The sequence below is a fragment of the Phyllobates terribilis genome, unplaced genomic scaffold (genome assembly GCF_046119375.1).
Source record: "Phyllobates terribilis strain yellow unplaced genomic scaffold, ASM4611937v1 Scaffold_5__5_contigs__length_657084704, whole genome shotgun sequence".
Lineage (NCBI taxonomy): Eukaryota > Metazoa > Chordata > Amphibia > Anura > Dendrobatidae > Phyllobates > Phyllobates terribilis.
This window is the reverse complement of record NW_027362765.1, coordinates 151,730,751-151,752,091: the sequence shown is the minus strand read 5'-3', so window position 1 is coordinate 151,752,091 and position 21,341 is coordinate 151,730,751. Positions and strand designations below refer to the sequence as shown.

The window sequence follows — 21,341 nt, the reverse complement described above, 5'->3', positions numbered from 1 at the left end:
TTTAATTAGAGGCTACTCTTACCTCACAAAGCTTTCTGTAGGTGATATGACAGCATTCGCAATATCCACTCTTCTCACAGTTCTGTGGTCTCTCACCCACATCTTTGTCCTGTTCCCTAATTATGATGGGAGGAGAAAATAATATACACAGGTAGTCAACAAAAAGAGAGGGACGGAGGGCTGACACTATCACTTTCTCCATGCCCTGATCATACCCAGACTATTGCAGGCATAAAATCTATGTCAATGTGTGTGGCATGGACAACTGTGCAGGCTTCAAATGAAACCCAAATATCTGTAAAGCTCCACAATACAATACACTTTATTGATTCCGAGGGAAAATTACAGAAATAGTTCAGTAATCAGTACATACAACACCCAGCATCATGAGAACACACCAAGTAAGGTTAAGAGAAGCACTCCTCCCATCAAAAATGTTTATCCTCTTAGTATATTGCAGTCATCATATTATATAGAACTGTGTACTTAAAATTGATCATTTTGTCTTTCTACCCAGTTAAAGGGAATCTGTCACCCCCTGGGTCCTATCAGACCTCTAATATGGGCATACAGGTGATAGAAATGTGAATCTATACTTACTTTTATGGCCCATATTAAAGGTCTACTTGCTTTGCAATAGCTTTTTATTAAATTAGTTTTGACAAGCTTCCTGTCCGGGGAACGCGAAGAAATCCCCGCCTATTAGCTTAATTTCCATACCCCCCCCCCCCCCTGCATGTCACAGGGCCTTGTGACGTGTAGTGCCCGGCCAGATCCCGCGTCTGCGCAATTTACCGCGCAGTAATCCCTACCGTCTGTGTAGCCTGTGGAGCAGGAAACTTGTGAACAGGTGCCGGTGAGCCACTCTGCCTTCCCAGCTCCACAAGGCTACACAGACGACAGGGATTACCGCGCCTTCTGTACAGGGTAAATTGTGAAGGCGCGGGATCTGGCCAGGAACTGCATGTCACAAGGCCCTGTGACGTGCAGGAGAGGGGATATGGAAATTAAGCTAATAGGCGGGGATTTCTTCGCGTCCCCCGGATGGTAAGATTGCCAAAACTAATTTAGTAAAAAGCAAGTAGACATCTACTATGGGCCATACATGTATGTATAGATTCACATTTCTATCACCTGTATGCCCATAGTAGAGGTTTGATAGGTCCCAGGGGGTGACAGATTCCCTTTAAGTCTTCCCTTTTCCATTAGGACTATGACGTTGTGTGATTAAAAACAGACTAGCTGAATCCTTCTAATCTCTATGTAGAATCAGGCGGTCATCTTTCCCTGTATGAGTTACTGCAAAGTCCCTGGCAGGGGGTGGGAAGAAGCAGAGCAGCGGGGTCAGGAGTTGAAGAGGGGAATGATTTTTGCAGGGAAAAGAGACTTCCTGTTTGTACATAGAGCAGAGAAAAGAGAACAATTATCTGCGTAGAAAGGCAAAATGAGCAGTTGTAAGCAAGTACACAGTGCTATATGATGACTGCAATATATTAAGAGGATAAAAACTTTGACCGGAGTGCTTCTTTAAGTGAAAAAATGCATGAAAAAAATAGGAAGGTCTTAAGTTTTAGAGCGTAGGCTAATAAAAGGTCCTTGTAAAAAGATTTAAATTAAACTTTAGTTTAATTGTGAGCCTGATGGAAATTTAGTTTTGTGACTTTTTACTTTGGTAGCGGACATGATCACTTTACAGACCTGAAGAACGTCTTGTTGGGCCCCCTGGTGGCCAATGTAAGGTCACCTATCAGTATTTAAAAAAAAAAAAAAAAAAAAGGGTACAGTGAAGTGTAAATGGCCTGCATGAAAGTGAGCACATCAGTTATCCTGTAGCCGGGCTCGGGTCCTGTGCATGCAGATCCCATGTACATGCACCTGATGACATGGGAACACATTAGTAGAGTGTAGTAAAAAACTGCAATACTATGAAATAATAGCAAAACTTGGATTATTTAGTACAGATGAAATGTGTATAGAGATAACACATCTACTATGTACAAATACATCACTTTCAGAAGGGGTAGTTACATTAGGGAAACCTCTTTAAAGGCACATGGCAGGCAGGACCTACCCAACGTCTCTGTCTTTATGTGCACTGTGGTTGGTGTGAACAGTCTCAAAAGGACCTCGGTCTGAAGAGATAAATGAGCACTCGGGGAACTTGGAGAAGGAGCGGTAGATTGGACGGTATTTTCTGTAGAAGAAAAAACGAAGACAAAATGACGATCACAACAACAAACTGTCTACTTTACACAGTCGTATCCAGTAGATGCATTCTATGAACATCATGGGGGGATTTATCAAGGCTTTAGCAACAATTTTTGTTTTTTTATTGCACGTGGTTGTAAAAATTAATAAAATGGGCGATTTTATGCTGCATTTGCACTTTAAAAAAATAAAAGGTCGGAAAATGGGAGAGTTTATTTGTGCAACTAGATTTAAAGAGTAGCCATCCCGTTACGCCGTCGCCTGTGGCGTACGGCACTGCCCGTTACGCTGTCGCCTTCATTATACTAACAGTACAGAGATTCTTTACATTCAGAACTCTGCCCATGCATTGGTCCATACCACCCTCCATGTCAGTGAGGGGGAGCAGGGGATCCTCTTTATTGTCAGAGTGTAAGACTATGTTCCCACATTGCGTATTTGCTGCGTTTTTTCGTCTGCAGAAAAACCCGATCTCTTGCCAGGAGGTTTGTTCAGGATTTTTCTTGCTTTTTTGCTTGTTTTTGGTGCGTTTTTTTCACTGTCCTTTTGTCTCTTTATGCATGTACATAAAGTTCAGTGAAAAAAAAAACAAACAAAAAAAAAAACACGTCATTCTGGTTTTGGTACAAAAAAAAAATGCAGAAAAACTTGAAACCTGCGTTTTTGGTGCATTTATTCAGCGTTTTTTTCCACCACTAATTACTTCTAATGAGTGAAAAAACGCTGAAAGAAGTGACATGCTCTATTTTGCAAAAAGCCATGCAAAGCACAAAATCCTGAACAAAAAAAACCAAAGGTGTGTGCATGAGATTTCTGGAATCGCATCGCATTAAAAAAAAAAAAAAAGCTGAAAAAAAACAAGATGTGTGAACATAGCCGAATGGTGTTTCGTACATTGCTTCTATTCCTTGTAGTGTCTTGTACAGGCGATGGTGCTGATGTGTGTGAAGCTGGGGGGGGGGTGTAGGCGTAATTACAGTGGGCATGCTCACTGCAGGCTTACAGCCCAGCACAAGGAATGATGGGAAATGTAGTCAGAAGGGAGCAGAGGAATCTGATGAGGAAGTGATCGCTATGGCAACAGAGCTGCTGCCAGGGGACAGGAAGCAAAGCGAAAAAGCATAAAAACAACATGAAACTGGCAGAAAAGATACATGGGGATATTTCGGAGCATTATCCTTAAGCATTTATGGTAAAAACTAGTAATCGAGTCAGGGTAGTGGACAACCTCTTTTAACCCCCTGCACTACTTTTGACATACATGCTAGTGTCCGGCGTTCATAGATGGTCATTACTGCTATGTATAGCACAAGTGATCGGACAATCGCAGCTTCAAGTCTCCCAAGGAGACTATTGAAGTCAGTAAAAAGTTTTTTTTTTTTTTTTTTTATGAAACAAACACAAAAACAAACCAGACAGGCTTAAAATCACCCTCCTTTCCCCCCCATTAAAATACAAGAAAAAAAAACACATATTTGGTATTGCTATGTTTAGAAATGTCCGATAAAAATATAAAATTAATCCGATCGTAAATGGAGTAACGAGAGAAAAATAAAAAATCAAAATACCAGAATTAAGGCTTTTTTTGGCTGCCACAACATTCCAAAATAATGTAATAAGAAGCGATGAAAACATAGTATCTGCCCCAAAATACAACCCCTGGCAAAAATTATGGAATCACCGGGCTCGGAGGATGTTCATTCAGTTGTTTAATGTTGTTGAAAAAAAGCAGATCACAGACATGGCACAAAACTAAAGTCATTTCAAATGGCAACTTTATGGCTTTAAGAAACACTAAAAGAAATCAAGATTAAAAATGTGGTACTCAGTAAGGGTAATTTTTTTCAGACCAAGCAGAGGGAAAAAATTATGGAATCACTCAATTCTGAGGAACAAATTATGGAATCATGAAAAACAAACACACAAAAGAACACTCCAATACATCACTAGTATTTTGTTGCATCACCTCTGGCTTTAATAACAGCTTGCAGTCTCTGAGGCATGGACTTAATGAGTGACAAACAGTACTCTTCATCAATCTGGCTCCAACTTTCTCTGATTGCTGTTGCCAGATCAGCTTTGCAGGTTGGAGCCTTGTCATGGACCATTTTCTTCAACTTCCACCAAAGATTTTCAATTGGATTGAGATCCGGACTATTTGCAGGCCATGACATTGACCTTATGTGTCTTCTTTCAAGGAATGTTTTCACAGTTTTTGCTCTATGGCAGGATGCATTATCATCTTGAAAAATGATGTCATCATCCCCAAACATCCTTTCAATTGATGGGATAAGAAAACTGTCCAAAATATCAATGTAAACTTGGGCATTTATTGAAGATGTAATGACAGCCATCTCCCCAGTGCCTTTACCAGACATGCAGCCCCATATCATCAATGACTGTGGAAATTTGCATATTCTCTTCATGCAGTCATCTTTATAAATCTCATTGGAATGGCACCAAACAAAAGTTCCAGCATCATCACCTTGCCCAATGCGGATTCGCGATTCATCACTGAATATGACTTTCATCCAGTCATCCACAGTCTACGATTGCTTTTCCTTAGCCCATTGTAACCTTGTTTTTTTCTGTTTAGGTGTTAATGATGGCTTATGTTTAGCTCTTCTGTATGTAAATCCCATTTCCTTTAGGCAGTTTCTTACAGTTCGGTCACAGACATCGACTCCAGTTTCCTCCCCTTCGTTCCTCATTTGTTTCGTTGCTCCTCATTTCCTGTTTTGGAGACATATTGCTTTAAGTTTCCGGTTTTGACGCTTTGAAGTCTTCCTTGGTCTACTAGTATGTTTGCCTTTAACAACCTTCCCATGTTGTTTGTATTTGGTCCAGATTTTAGACACAGCTGACTGTGAACAACCAACATCTTTTGCAACATTGTGTGATGATTTACCTTCTTTTAAGAGTTTGATAATCCTCTCCTTTGTTTCAATTGACATCTCTTGTATTGGAGCCATGATTCATGGCAGTCCACTTGGTGCAACAGCTTTCCAAGTTGTGATCACTCCTTTTTAGATGCAGACTAACGAGCAGATCTAATTTGATGCAGGTGTTAGTTTTGGAAATGAAAATTCACAGGGTGATTCCATAATTTTTTCCTCAGAATTGAGTGATTCCATAATTTTTTCCCTCTGCTTGGTCTGAAAAAAATTACCCTGAGTACCACATTTTTAATCTTGATTTCTTTTAGTGTTTCTTAAAGCCCTAAAGTTGCCATTTGAAATTACTTTAGTTTTGTGCCATATCTGTGATCTGCTTTTTTTTTTCAATAACATTAAACAACTGAATGAACATCCTCTGAGACCGGTGATTCCATAATTTTTGCCAGGGGTTGTAGTATCAGTGAAAATATCAGCTCAGGGAGCAAAAAAAAAAAAAAAAAAAAGGATTGGGGAATTGCTTTTCGCCACACAAGAAAATGAATGCAGTTATTCAAAAGTGCAACTAGTCCTGCAAAAACAAGCCCTCATATGGATATATTGACAGAAAAATAAAAAAAAATTATGACTCTTGGAAGGGGAGGAAATAACAAAAAGAAAAAACCCCAAAACAAACAAACAAACAAAAAAAAAACAGAAAAATCGCTGGGTAGTGAAGGGGTTGAATAAACACTTACGGTATTTATAATAAGCTAATAAGCACATGACTGCACATGTAGTTCGGAGGTGGATTCAGCACTCCTAAGATTATTGGAGTAAATCCAGAGGTCGGGTTTCCTTTATATGTGTGAACACACCCTTAGGCTGTGTGCCCACTATGCGTTTAAGCAATTCAACCGCAGAAATTCGTAAAAAACGCTTGGTAGAAGGTCTGCAATGTTCTCCAATGATAATCCGCATGTGCTGTGCACATGCTGCGGAAATTTCCGCGGCAGATTATCCTTGTGGAAAAATCCGCAGCACTTCCAATTATTTTCGTAATCGCGCCGTTTTTGCTGCCATTGACTTGCATTGAATCGCTTAATATCCGCATCACTACATGTGCACATGTGGATATTAAGAGATTCAATGTGCAGATGGTACCCGAGTCTGGAGAAGAGGAGACTCTTGTCCAGACCCGGGTACCATAGTACCTGTAAAAAAAAACAAACAAACAAAAAAAAAAAAACATTATACTCACCTTCTGATGGCCCCCGATCTCCTCTATGGTGCGTCCAGGCTCCCCGGAGGCTCGCGATGGTCTAAAAGGACCTTCCATGAAGTAATTTAGTCATGTGACGGGTCACGCGACCGCTGACGTCAGCGGTCGCGTGACCAGTCACATGACTAGTCACATGACTAAATGACGTCATGGAAGGTCCTTTTAGACCACCACGGGCCGTACAAGAGACCGGACGCACCGGAGAGAAGACCGCGGGCCATCAGAAGGTGAGTATAATGTTTTTTTTACCATTTTTATTCTTTAACTAACTTGGTCACACTATATAAAATCCATGCCGGTTGCATGGATTTATATAGTGTGACCAAGTTGTCAAGCACTTTTCCAAGTGATGCTAAAAATCGCTTGGAAAGTGCTTGACAACGTGCATGCGAAATCGCATGTGTAAAACGAGTGACAAACGTTGTCCCTGGCTGAAAAAACGCATGTACAATCCGCATTATGTGTTTTTTCTGCCAGGGAGATGCAGAAACGCTCAGGAAAAATCCGGAGCATTTCTGCATCGTGGGCACATAGCCTTTCAGTCTGAAGCCCTTCATTATCTGTGAACATTTGTTGGCCTCACATCACATAAGATAACTCCACCAACTGACTGCACCGCAGTCTAACAGACCATGATACACAGATAAAGAGAGGAGTCCTGACTTCACTTGGGGAATTTTTTTTTTTATTAAACCTGTTGGATAAAAGGCGAACTTAGTATTCCTTGCTTTTCACATAAATTGTGTCAGTAGCTGGGAGAATCAGTCATTAAAATGATAGCCCTCCCTAAATTCCTATATGTTCTGGGACAACAAGTCTCTATGGTCCCACAACAGGTTTTTGCCATGATCAACTCCCATTTATCATCCTTCATATAGGGCTCAGACAAACTGAAACCACTCTTCAGAGGCCCAGAGATGAGGCAGGTGCGGCACTCCCAGACTTCTTGGGCCACGCTCACACGTTCATTATTATACATCAGTATCTGTAAGCCAAAACCAGGAGTGGGTGATAAATACAGAAGTGGTGATGTGTTTCTATTATAATTTTCCTCTGATTGTTCCACTCCTGGTTACGGTTTATAAATTCTGAATGTGTGAACATGGTTTTATACTACGCTGGCCAACTTTGTTTTATACAATACTGGATAGCAGATAATCATTTGCCCAAGACAGGGGTCACATCAGCGTATAGCATTGGATACGATATGCTAATGAAACTCGGCTCAAACTCTGCTGTGAGCGTGAGCCGAATGTCAGGCTACTGTGATCTGCTTTCCCCCTCCCCCCCATGAGGATCAGATCACTGGTGAGGAGAAGGAGAGATTAAGCTCTCCATCTTCTCCATTGCCTGTCTCGGCATACATTGGACTGCACTGGGATGACATCCAAGTGCAGTCTGATGTTTTGCATACACCCTTAGACTTGAATGGATGTGCATCATGCGAGATATGCTGCCACTCGCTGCGATTTTTTTCTCATGCAGAATCACCATGAGAAAAAAAAAATTGCAGATCTGCTCTGCCTCATTGAATAATATTGGTCAGAGGTTTTGTATTATACACGTGAGCGTGAGCCCTAATTCTGAATACCAACTTGCGCACTGTTTGAGTCTTCAGAGTCTATGGCGGGTCTTGGAGGCACTATAGTCACGCTACTTCTTACCAATTCACAGACATGCAGCTCAAGTGTGGAAAGCCACCAAGAAGATTTTTCACTTCAAGGACACAGTAGCCGAGTCCCCCTTATGGCATAACAGTGCTCTTCCCGAATTGCTACATCCCAAGAGGCTCAGTTTTGGTCGAACTTAGGGGTCAAGCCACTGGCACAGGTATACCGTAGGTACGGAAAGTATTCAGACCCCTTTAAATTTTTCATTCTTCGTTTCATTGCAGCCATTTGGTAAATTCTAAAAAGTTCATTTTTTTTTCTCATTAAAGTACACTCTGCACCCCATCTTGACTGAAAAAAAAACAAACGTAGAAATGTTGGAAAAATTTTTAAAAAAAGAAAAAGCCTTAGTTACTTACCGGTAATGGGATTTTTCGGAGCCCATGACAGCACCACGAGAGAGAGGATCCACCCATCAAGGACAGGAAACCTACAGGTTAAAAAGGGCGGCACCTCTCTCACGCGTCAGTTTAAGTTAACAGAGCATGAGAGGACTGGCAAGGTTAATTACAACCAGACTAAAAACACAATATTCATTTTAAGCCAATAACTTTAACTAACTTCCCCCGAGGGTGCAAAAAAGGAAAATAACCCTACGGGGGTGCAAAACACCAGTGTAGGGAGGAAATATAAGGGTGCTGTCATGGGCTCCGAAAATCCCGTTACCGGTAAGTAACTAAGGCTTTATTCGTACTCCCATGACAGCACCACGAGAGAATTACAGAGACGAAGGAGATTAGGGAGGGACCACAGCCTGAAGCACCATTCTCCCAAAGGTGAGATCAGAGGAATCACACAAATCTAACCTATAATGCCTATAGAAGGTGGAGGGAGAAGACCAGGTGGCAGCCTTACATATGTCTTCGATGGAAACCCCAGTCTTCTCGGCCCAGGAAGTTGCTACTGCTCTGGTGGAGTGTGCCCTCAACCCCTCCGGTACTTCCTTATCTCCCGAAGAGTAGGCAAGGGTGATGGCCTCTCTAATCCACCTCGCAATTGTACATTTTGAAGCTTTTACAACCTTTCCTAGCCCCCTGATGGCATATAAATAGGGAACTCTCTTTCCTAAAACTGTGAGACCTCCAGATATTTAAGTACGCACCTCCTAACATCTAATGTGTGTAGTTTCTCCTCTTTCTGATTTTTAGGGGGAAAACAAAAAGTTGGAAGATTTACCTCTTGAGTCCTATGAAATCGTAAGACTACTTTTGGAAGAAAGGCAGGGTCAGGCCTTAGTACAATTCTATCATCCAGAACTCGAGTAAACGGTGTTGATATAGAAATAGCCTGTTTGTCCCTTACTCTTCTGGCCGAAGTCAGGGCAACTAACAGGGCTGTCTTAAGAAGTATAATTTTATGGGAGGCTGAATCTAGGGGCTCGAAGGGAGGGTTAGTCAAGGCATTTAAGACCAGGTTTAAATCCCAGGGTGAGGATCTGGATTTAATAATAGGTCTATACCTGAAAGAGGCTTTTATAAACCGTGCTACCCAATAATTAGCCGCTATATCAAAAGAAAATAAGGCTCCTAAAGCCGAAACTTGTACTTTCAATGTACTAGTGGTTAGGCCCTGTTCTAAACCCCACTGTAGAAATTCTAGTATCTTACCAATAGGGACCCCATCCTCTGGTTTGAATTCTAAAAAGGACAGGAACTTCCTCCCAGTTCTAGCGTAGATGCGGGTAGCAACGGGCTTTCTGCTACAAAGGAGAGTGTTTACTAAATTTGTGGAAAAAGCTTTGCTGGTTAAGGTTGTGTGCCCACATAGCGTTTTTCAAGCGTATATGCTGCGGAATTTCCGCAGCGTAAACGCTTGAAAAACGCATGTATATCCGCACCCCATGGTCCCCAATGGCATTCCGCAATGTCAATGCCCATGCTGCGGATTTTTCCGCAGCGTATATGCTGCGGTCAAAAATCCGCAGCATGTTCATTAATTTTGCGGAAGCGCAGCGGAATGAATGTGCGGATGGTACCCAAGTCTGGATGAGAGGAGACTCTCATCCAGACCTGGGTACCAAAGAACCTGTAAAAAAAAGAATAAAAAAAAGTTTATACTTATCTTCTGATGTTTTCCCTCCGTCGCGCTGTTGTCTGAAGGACCTGCCACGTCATTGAGTCATGTGACCCACCACATGACTCAATGACGTCACCGCAGGTCCTGCACACAACAGCGTGAGCAGCTCAAGCCTCCGGACGGGGCAGAGAATGCATCAGAAGGTGAGTATAAAGTTTATTTTTTTATTTTTTACCATTCTGAACAAGTTGTCAAGCACTTTTCCAAGTGATGCTTGGAGAAGTGCTTGATAACCCGCATGCGGAAATGCATGCAAAGACGCCTCACAAACGCTTTTATCTGGCGGGAAAACCGCATGCAATATCCGCATGCGATTTTCCCGCCAGGGAAAAGCGTAAAAAATATGCTTCAGGTCCGCAACGTGGGCACATAGCCTAACAGTGCCCTTTCAAATTCCATGCCGTTAAATGGAGATTTGAGGCTGGAGGATGGGAAACCGGACCCTGAGTGAGAAGGTCCGGAATCTCCGGAAGGACCCAGGGGTCTGATATGGACATCCTCCGGAGACAAGAGAACCATGGTCTCTTGGGCCAAAAGGGGCATATAAGGATTAATCTGGCTTTGTCTGTCCTGATTTTCCTTATGACTGACGAAAGCAGGACCATGGGAGGGAATGCATACGCCAAAGGAAACCATGAAGGCGTCCACTGCCAGGGGCCTTTCTCTGGGGTTTAGAGAACAAAACGTTGCCACCTTCTGATTGTATTTTGTCGCGAACAAGTCCACTGTTGGAAGACCCCACATTGCAACAATCTTGGAGAATATCTGAGCGTTCAAGGACCATTCTCCTTCTTTTAGGGAATTGCGGCTGAGAAAATCTGCTCTGACGTTTTCTTTTCCTCTTAGATGTACAGCAGAAAGGGAGAGAAAATGTTCTTCTGCTTTCTGAAGAAGTTGGTCTGCTACTCTCATTAAGTCTTTTGAACGGGTTCCCCCTTGATGATTTATATAAGCTACTGTCACTTGATTGTCCAAGAGTATGCGGACATCCTGGCCCTGTAAATATACAAGGAACCCATTGAGCGCATGATCAACCGCCAAAAGTTCCTTAACATTCGAGGAAAACTGTACCTCATTGGTTGACCAGGTCCCCTGAATTAAGTTTCCTTCAAAATGAGCTCCCCAACCTGTAGAACTTGCATCCGTAGTCAAGACTGCAGTAGGTTTACTTTCCCAAGGGATTCCCCTAGAAAGTTTAGTGTATACCAACCACCAAAGAAGGGATTGTAAGGAGAGAGGGGCCAAGGTGAATTCCTGGTCTAGATGACCATCTAGAATTGAGTCGTTATATAATATATCCCATTGAAGTGCCCTTGAGTGAAATTGGGACCAACGCACCGCGGTAAAACTTGAGGTCAGGGTCCCCAATAATAACATGGCTCTACGGAGTGACAGAGGGTCTATCCATACATTGTTTCACTAGGCCCTGGATTTTTACAATCTTTTCCTCTGACAAATGGCATAACTGTCTTTCTGAATCTAAAATGACCCCCAGGAACTGTTGAGCCTTTTGTGGGGTCAACCTAGATTTTTCCAGATTTAGAAACCAACCTAGGCCTTCTAGGACAGAAATTGTCACTTGAAGGTGGGCTTCGCATTGTACAAAAGGAGTCCCCCACTATCAGGAAATCATCAAGGTAAGGGATTATCAAGATGTCTTTTTCTCTTATATGGGCCATAACCTCTGCCACTAGTTTGGTAAAAGCTCTCGGGGCTATTGCCAACCCAAAGGGAAGGGCGGTATACTGGAAGTGTCTTCTTGTGCAAAGTGGCTTCGGAGATAAGTGGCAGTTATTTCAGAGGCAATGGACTAACATCCCTCTTCACAGGTACATGCTCTGCATAATTTCTCTGCTTGCTGTGTCTGCTGTAATCTAATGCTCTGCTCTGCTGGTTCACCTCACTGGTACATGCTCTGCATAATTTCTCTGCCTTATCTGTCCCACTCCATTCAATACCCACATATGTCTGCCCCTTCCCCACTATAGATCTTATCTGATTTTTAGAGGTGCTAAACTGCAGAGACTAGAGTCCTAGCTCTGTCTTTGATCACCCAGCCATCTCGACCAGCTGCTAATTTAGCCATAAGCAGCTCCCACAATGCCCTTCACCTGATAGTTTAATGTGCCCTATATATTTAGAAGCTCTGTAAGGGGTGCACGCGTCTTCTTGTGCAAAGTGGCTTCGGAGATAAGTGGCAGTTATTTCAGAGGCAGTTAGTCAGGGCAGGAGTCAGGTAACCAACACTTTAACCACTTACTCTCTATTAACTATGTTTCTGTTAGCGCTCACTTTTTGCTCCACAATCCTCCACTTTCTAGTAACCCCCCAAATCCCTACACCTAGTAAGAAAAGCTTCATCTCTCCCTCCATCCTCCCCATTCATCTCACCTCCTCCTCCGAATTATTCCTCAACATTCAATCCTGGATCTCCAAACACAGACTGCCACCCCATGCTCTCTCTTGCTCCCACCTGCTAACACTTTCTCTGCTCCTCCTCACTGCTGGAGATATCTCTCCAAATCCTGGTCCTCCTCACCATATCCCCACAGTTACTTCTTCCTCCTATCCACGACCTTCCACAAACTGTCGCAACCCTTCTAACCTCATACCCATCCAACTAATCCCCACTCCGTTAGTTGCTCTAACAGGAGCTCTATGGAACGCTCGCTCTGTCTGCAACAAACTTTCCTTCATCCACGATCTTTTCATTACAAACAAACTTTCCTTCCTCGCCATCACTGAAACCTGGCTCACCCCCTCTGACACAGCCTCCCCAGCTGCACTTTCATATGGCGGATTCCACCTTTCCCACACCCCCCGCCGCAACGGCAAACATGGCGGAGGCGTAGGTTTTCTCCTATCAGAACACTGCGCTTTCACCCAAATCCCACTGCCACCCTCCGTTACACTCCCCTCTTTTGAGATGCACTGTGTGTGCGCATCTATTCCCCCTCCAACCTCCAACTGGCCGTCGTTTACCGACCCCCAGGGCAAGCCACCACCTTCTTAGACCACTTCACCACCTGGCTGCTTCACTTCCTCTCCACTGACATCCCCACTATCATAATGGGCGACTTCAACATCCCCATTAACACTTCCCACTCGTCTGTCTCTAAGTTCCTATCTCTCACTTCCTCCTTCGGACTCACTCAATGGTCTTCCACACCCACCCACAAAGATGGCCACACACTGGACCTCATCTTCACCTGCCTCTGTTCCCTATCTAACCTCTCTAACTCACCACTCCCCCTCTCTCTGACCATAACCTCCTCACATTCTCTACCCTCTCCTCTCCAGGTGCACAATCCCCACTCCACAAACTTACACACCCTCGCAGAAATCTCAAACACTTTGACCTACACTCACTCTCCGAATCCCTCCTCCCTCTTACAGACATAAATTCCTTACACGATGCAGACGTTGCTGCTGCCTCATATAACACCACAATAGCTGCAGCTCTAGACTCGATCGCCCTTCTCACACACATCACATCTCGCACATTCAACAGGCAACCCTGGCACACTAAGCTTACTAAAGAACTGCGCCGGGCCTCCAGGGTTGCGGAGCGGAGATGGAAAAGGTCTCACTCCATCGAGCACTTCATCGCATTCAAGCAATCCCTCACTAATTTCAAGGCCGCACTCACTACAGCAAAACAAACCTACTTCTCATCTCTCATATCCTTCCTATCTCACAACCCTAAACAGCTATTTAACACTTTCAACTCTCTCCTTCATCCCCCAGCACCTCCTCCCTCTTCTCTCATCTCAGCCGACGACTTTGCCTCATTCTTCAAACAGAAGATTGACACCATCAGACAAAACTTTTGCCTAAAGTCCACACAACCGCTCCTCATATCTACTCAACCCTCCTCCTCCAAACCCCACTTCTCCACCATTACAGAAGGTCAAGTCTCCTCTTTACTCTCCAAATCACACCTCACCACCTGCGAACTTGACCCAACCCCATCCCACCTCATCACTAACCTTACCACAGTCTTCATCCCAACCCTAACCCACCTCTTCAATATGTCACTAACAATCGGTGTCTTCCCCTCATGTTTCAAACATGCCGCAATCACACCCATCCTCAAAAAGCCCTCCCTTGACCCTTCCTCTCTGACTAGCTACCGCCCCATATCACTCCTCCCCTTTGCCTCAAAACTACTAGAACAACATGTCCACCTTGAACTGTCCTCCCACCTCTCCTCCTGCTCCCTCTTCGACCGCCTGCAATCTGGCTTCCGACCGCATCACTCGACTGAAACTGCCCTGACCAAAGTCACCAATGACCTACTAAATGCCAAATCCAAGCGACACTACTCCATCTGGACCTGTCATCTGCCTTTGACACAGTGGACCATTCCCTCTTACTCCAGATTCTCTCATCTCTTGGCATCACGGACTTGGCTCTATCTTGGATCTCCTCATACTTAACAGACAAGACATTCAAGGTCTCCCACTCACGCACCACCTCCTCATCTCGCCCCCTATCTGTCGGTGTCCCCCAAGGTTCAGTTCTAGGACCTCTGCTCTTCTCCATCTACACCTTTGGCCTGGGACAGCTCATAGAGTCTCACAGTTTTCAGTATCACCTCTATGCTGACGACACACAGATCTACCTCTCTGGACCAGATATCTCCTCCCTACTAACCAAAATCCCACAATGTCTGTCCGCCATCTCATCCTTCTTCTCTGACAGATTTCTAAAACTGAACATGGATAAAACAGAGTTCATCATCTTTCCGCCATCTCATTCAACCCTCCCAACTGACCTAGCTATCAACGTCAATGGCTGTTCACTCTCCCCAGTCCCACAAGCTCGCTGCCTTGGAGTAACCCTGGACTCTGATCTCTCCTTCAATCCACATATCCAAGCCCTTTCCACTTTCTGCCGACTCCCAACTCAAAAACATCTCCCGGATCCGTGCATTCCTCAGCAAAGACTCTGCAAAAACACTAGTGCATGCACTCATCATATCCCGCCTCGACTACTGCAACCTCCTGCTCCGTGGCCTCCCTTCCAACACTCTTGCACCTCTCCAATCTATCCTAAACTCTGCTGCTCGACTAATCCACCTGTCCCCCCGATATTCCCCAGCCTCTCCTCTCTGTCAATCTCTTCACTGGCTCCCCATTGCCCAGAGAATTCAGTTCAAAACTCTAACCATGGCATACAAAGCCATCCACAACCTGTGTCCCCCATACATCTGTGACCTAGTCTCCTGGTACTTACCTGCACGCAACCTCCGATCCTCACAAGATCTCCTCCTCTACTCCCCTCTTATCTCCTCCTCCCACAATCGTATACAAGATTTCTCCCGTGCATCCCCCCTACTCTGGAACTCTCTACCCCAACACATCAGACTCTCGCCGACCGTGGAAACCTTCAAAAGAAACCTGAAGACCTACCTCTTCCGACAAGCCTACAACCTGCAGTAACCACAGCTGCATGACCAGCTCTACCCTCACCTAATGTATCCTCACCCATCCCTTCTAGAATGTAAACCCTCGCGGGCAGGGTCCTCGCTCCTCCTGTACCAGTCGCTGACTCGTTTTGTTAAGATTATGTAAATGCTTTTGTTATGTATATCCCTATCACATGTAAAGCGCCATGGAATAAATGGCGCTATAATAATAAAAATAATAAAAGTGTTTAACTACCACTTTTATTTCAATGGCCACCCTCAAATATTTTTGATAATCATTATGAATGGGAACATGGTAATATGCGTCTTTAAAGATCCAAGACCACCATATAACAGTGGGGAAAAAGTAATTTTGGCGTTTTTAATGATTACATTTTAAAGGTATCTATTATAATAAAACTATTTAAGGATCTTAAATTTATGATTGTCCTGAAGTACCCATCAGGTTTGGGGACCAGGAAGAGCAGAGAGTAGAATCCGTATCCCTCTTCTGTTTTCGGAACCTCAATCAGGACGTTTTTCTTTATTAGGTCTTGAATCTCCGATACGAGGGCTGTCTGCCGCTCTGGGGAGGAGCTAGAGGGAATAATCATGAATCTTCTGTAAGGAAGGGTTTGAAATTGAAATTTAAGACCAAATCTAATGAGGCTCAAAATCCAACTGCTATGTGAAATACATTCCCAAGCTGGGAAAAACAACGACAATCTCCCTCCCACCTGGGCCGATAGTGAATCCCCTGGCTTCTGCTCATCTTTGGAAGAAGAACCAAAAGAGTAGGCCTCTACCTTTACGACCTTTTTCTTCGAATTTTTCCTGTTCTCTAAAAAAAAAAAAAATCTTCTTCAGACAAATTTCTTTCTCCAAAATGCTTTAAGAGAGGGTAGATATACAGACGGAAACCCCTTCTTAGGATCCCCAGCTTTTTCCAAAAGTTCATCCATGGTTTGGCCGAAAAGATATTCCCCCTCATAAGGAATTGTACAAAGTCTAGATTTTGTTTGTACATCTCCAGGCCAGCATTTAAGCCACAGGGCTCTCCGAGCAGCATTTGATAGAGCTGAGTATTTTGCTGCCAGTCTGAGTCCGCAGCCGCGTCAGCAGGAAAGGGCGCTGCACCCTGGACTAGGGGAAGGGAAGAAATAATCTCCTTCCTGGAGACACCCTTCTTCAGTTGGTTGTCTAGCTGTTCCAGCCAGACCCTCAGGGCTCTGGATGTGCAGGTGGCTGCTACTGCTGGTTTCAGGGCTCCTGCAGTTATCTCCCAAGCACCTTTCAAAAAGGCATCTGCTCGTCTGTCCAGGGGGTCTCTTAATGCTCCCATGTCGTCAAAGGGGAGAGAAGACTTCTTTGATGCCTTAGCAATGGCAACATCTAGCTTTGGTGCCTTTGACCAAGAGGAACTTGCGGCATCAAACGGATACCTCCTTTTGAAGGAGGGAGGAATGCTGCCCTTCCTCTCTGGCTTTTGCCACTCTCCATCAATGAGATCTTTAATTTTAGTATTCATGGGGAAACATCTCTTCTTTTTCTAACCTAATCCCCCAAACATTACATCCTCCAAAGATTTTTCTGGTCTAGTGTCCACAATGACCATGGTAGTTCGGACAGCTTTCACCAAGGCATAAACCTCATTTAGAGGAAAACATTGTCTATCAGACTAGCTTTTAGAGGAAGAGAGGTTAGAGGAAGAAATGTCTGAGATATCAGAGTCTGAGTCTGGCTGAGGGTCCTGAGGAGAATGCCTGGGCTCAGAATTCCCTCGCAAAGCCTTGCCTATTTCTTCTTTAATTAAAGTTTTCAGACCCAAGAAAAACCCCGGGGTTTCTTCCGTCATCACCTTGTCAATACAAGGTTGGCACAATTTCTTAACATATGCATCAGGGAGCTGTATAGGGCACATGCCTTATGTTTTGATTTAAATGAACATTTCTTGTTCTGAAAAAATTATAGACAGAAGAAGAAGAATTAGTAGAACTTTCACGAAGATTCCACTTACCCCCTGGAATATGTGGTATCGTAGAAACAGAGGAATCCTTTACCGGCGGAGAATCACGCCGAACAATTGGACCTTCCTTGTCGAACGACTGGACCCAGACCGGGAACGACTTTGCACCGCCTGTTGTGAGGGCTCCCCAGAGCGCTGCTCCTGCAGCAGTTGTTCTTGCTGAGGTGATAGCTGCTCTTGTGAATCTCCCATGTTGAAAAAACAATGGGCTGGGAAGCACCTCTGTATGCTGCCAGGTCCTTTTAATACTGGCCATACCTGGTACCGGTGAGGTGAGGCGAGTCGTCCCCCCCCCTCCCCTCCTCAGCGGTGAACAGACTGCTAAGCCCCGTTCCGGCGTCCTCGCTCGCATGCGGCCCATACACTTCCTGGCCTCACGCGCGAGCCACGCTCACTTCCGGCGGAAGCCTATGGCGCACTGGAAATACGTCATAGGACCGCGCCTGTCACGTTCCCCGCCGGCGCAGCCCAGATCTCCTGCATACTGTACCGGGTGGGGGGGGGGGTTGCCCGCATGCGGACAGCCACACATAGCGGATAATCCACCTCAGCAAGAGGGGATGTCACGCTCACCGCCCCAATGAGCCCTGCCGTGGCGTCTCCAGAAGTTCAGAACCGACCAGGGCAAGGACTTCACCGCCCCAGGCACCCTGTCTATTCCATCTGGGGCAAGAGATCTTTTCTTCTTCCTGCAGGTAAGCCTGATAGTTTAGGTTTCCTGTCCTTGATGGGAGACTTAAACTGAGGTGGGAGAGAGGTGCCGCCCTTTTTAAACCTGTAGGTTTCCTGTCCTTGATGGGCGGATCCTCTCTCTCGTGGTGCTGTCATGGGAGTACGAATAAACTGAAAGATCACATGGTCATAAGTATTCAGACCCTTTGCTCAGTATTGAGTAGAAGCATCCTTTTGAGCTAGTACAGTCATGAGTCTTCTTGGGAATGATGCAACAAGTTTTTCACAGCTGGATTTGGGGATCCTCTGCCATTCTTCCTTGCAGATCCTCTCCAGTTCCGTCAGGTTGGATGGTGAACGTTGGTGCACAGCCATTTCCAGGTCTCTCCAGAGATGCTCAATTGGGTTTAGGTAAGGGCGCTGGCTGGGCCAGTCAAGAATGGTCACAGAGTTGTTCTGAAGCCACTCCTTTGTTATTTTAGCTGTGTGCTTAGGGTCATTGTCTTGTTGGAAGGTGAACCTTCGGGCAAGTCTGAGGTCCAGAGCACTCTGGAAGAGGTTTTCATCCTGGATATCTGTACTTGGCCACATTCATGTTTCCTTCAATTGCAACCAGTCGTCCTGTCCCTGCAGCTGAAAAAACACCCCCATAGCATGATGCTGCTGCCACCACTATGTTTCACTGTTGGATTGTATTTTGTAGGTGATGAGCAGTGCCTGCTTTTTTTCCCCACACATACCGCTTAGAACTTTCTGGTGATAATTCTATCTTTGTCTCATCAGACCAGAGAATCTTATTTCTCATAGTCTGGGAGTCCTTCATGTGTTTTTGAGCAAACTATGCGGGCTTTCATATGTCTTGCACTGAGGAGAGGCTTCCGTCGGGCCACTCTGCCATAAAGGCCCTATTGATGGAGGGCTGCAGTGGTAGTTGCCTTTGTGGAACTTTCTCCCATCTCCCTACTACATCTCTGGAGCTCAGCCACAGTGATCTTGGGGTTCTTCCTTACCTAACTCACCAAGGCTCTTCTCCCACGATTGCTCAGTTTGGCTGGACGGCCAGGTCTAGGAAGACTTCTGGTGGTCCCAAACTTCTTCCATTTAAGGATTATGGAGGCCACTGTGCTCCTAGGAACCTTGAGTAATGTAGAAATTCTTTTGTAGCCTTGGCCAGATCTGTGCCTTACCACAATTCTGTCTCTGAGCTCCTTGGGCAGTTCCTTTGAGCTCATGATTCTCATTTGGTCTGACATGCACTGTGAGGTCTTATATAGACAGGTGTGTGCCTTTCCAAATCAAGTCCTATCAGTTTAATTAAACAGAGCTGGACTCCAATGAAGGAGTAGAACCATCTCAAGGAGGATCACAAGGAAATGGACAGCATGTGACTTAAATATGAGTGTCCGAGCAAAGGTTCTGAATACTTATGACCATGTGATATTTCAGTTTTTCTTTTTTAATAAATTTGCAAAAATTTCTCATTTGTTTTTTTTCAGTCAAGATGGGGTGCAGAGTGTACTTTAATGAGAAAAAAAAATGAACTTTTTAGAATTTACCAAATGGCTGCAATGAAGCAAAGAGTGAAAAATTTAAAGGGGTCTGAATACTTTACATACCCACTGTACATCCAGGGATCTTTTGTTTCCTTTCTTCAATGTCAACAGCTCCAGCCATCCCCCAGACACGCTTTCTTTAAGTATCTGCAGCCAAGACATGCCCTAAATAGCCAGTTCCCAGATATTGGAAATTCTCTCATAGAATCCCAATCAGGGGGTATGAGGCTAAGGAGCCAGGGATCCAAGGGGTTGATCTCCTTATACACCCAGTTACTAAGCAGGAGATGCTCCTCATCGCTATTGTTGGTGGAGACTAAATCGAGGACAGTAATACCTCCCCATCAGAGGATTGGGATGAGACCTTGACCTCCCTGCAAAATATTTGACCAGCAATTAACAACAAGCTAGTCCAAATGTATATTGTCCATCAATGCTAAGTGACATCTAGTAGGTTATATAAAATGGGAAGATCCACCAGTGCAGATTGCCATAGGTGTAGGGAAGAGGCGGCAGATTATCCTCATGGAGATCATACAACCCCTGTACCACTCTGCCCTAAGGTGTGTTTATTGGGAATCCTTGAGGAGACCGGCCTCACTACCCTTCCACTCTTCTCAGGGAAACTTTTTTTTTCTTTGGCTTGCAAGGCCATCGTCATGAGATGGAAGGATAGAAGACCCCCAGTGTGCCGATTTCACACTGGGTCAATATGGTAAATACCGCAGCTTCCTATGAGAGGGTGGTATATAAAAATAGACACTAACTTGAAAAATTTGATAAAGGTATGAAAGCTCTGGTTTGATTCCCCTTGACTCATGTTAGTCCTCAGGTGGTGAGGAGTATTCTCTCATGATAAAGTATGTGATATTTGGTGTCCGACACAGGTTTCTTATGCTTTTGGTTAAGATACGAGACCCATGATATGTTAAGGGCAGGTTAAATTTGCCAAACAGTATTAATGAGCAATGAGAAATGCTGTTTGTTCTTTTCTTCTCTGATGTAACCTCGTTATGATGTGTAATCTTAAAAAAAAAAAAAAAAAAAAAAAAAGAGTTAAAAAAAATAAAGCAAGGAATCCACAATCACTCACCGGCTCTGGTCCTCGATCTTCAGGAAGGGGCTTTTCAGTTTACCAACTGAGAAACATGAAGGGAGAGAATGTCATTACAAGACCTTGTAAGGAAACCCCACATTATATATAGGAGTGTGGAGTTGGCTCCTCTCCGGCTCTAGTACTGTATATTTCTAATAGAGGTCACCACCATTAACAGACAACACAGGGCCCAAAACGCTTCCTAATGCATAATTACAAGAATAAGTCTCCGCTTTGATCTGCAGTTTCCAATTAGGGGCAGAGATATGTCACACAGGGGAGGTGTAAACTCACCCTTTACGGTCTGTTTTGCACCAGCAGGTCCTTTCCCCTGAAATACATACAATAACACAAGCCATGCTTATTCATGAAAACTATTACAAGAAAATCAGGTGCTGTCCATAGCGACACTCCATCATATTGTACCAGTCACGCATCCATCGTACCTCAGCGGGCCTCTTTACTCTCCTTTGGG

The 21,341-nt window shown here is 44.4% G+C and overlaps 1 protein-coding gene across 1 annotated transcript in view; it reads right to left on the bottom strand.

The window, feature by feature from the left end:
* DBF4B (DBF4B-CDC7 kinase regulatory subunit) overlaps positions 1–21,341 on the bottom strand; it is a 43,207-nt gene that overhangs the window by 12,594 nt on the left and 9,272 nt on the right. Inside the window, exons 7-11 of the mRNA XM_073681557.1 lie at positions 21,313–21,334; positions 21,161–21,197; positions 20,864–20,909; positions 2,072–2,194; positions 23–116 (exon numbers count right to left, since the gene is read on the bottom strand). Coding sequence (XP_073537658.1) covers positions 23–116; positions 2,072–2,194; positions 20,864–20,909; positions 21,161–21,197; positions 21,313–21,334 — 322 coding nt within the window. The remainder of the gene's footprint in view (positions 1–22; positions 117–2,071; positions 2,195–20,863; positions 20,910–21,160; positions 21,198–21,312; positions 21,335–21,341) is intronic.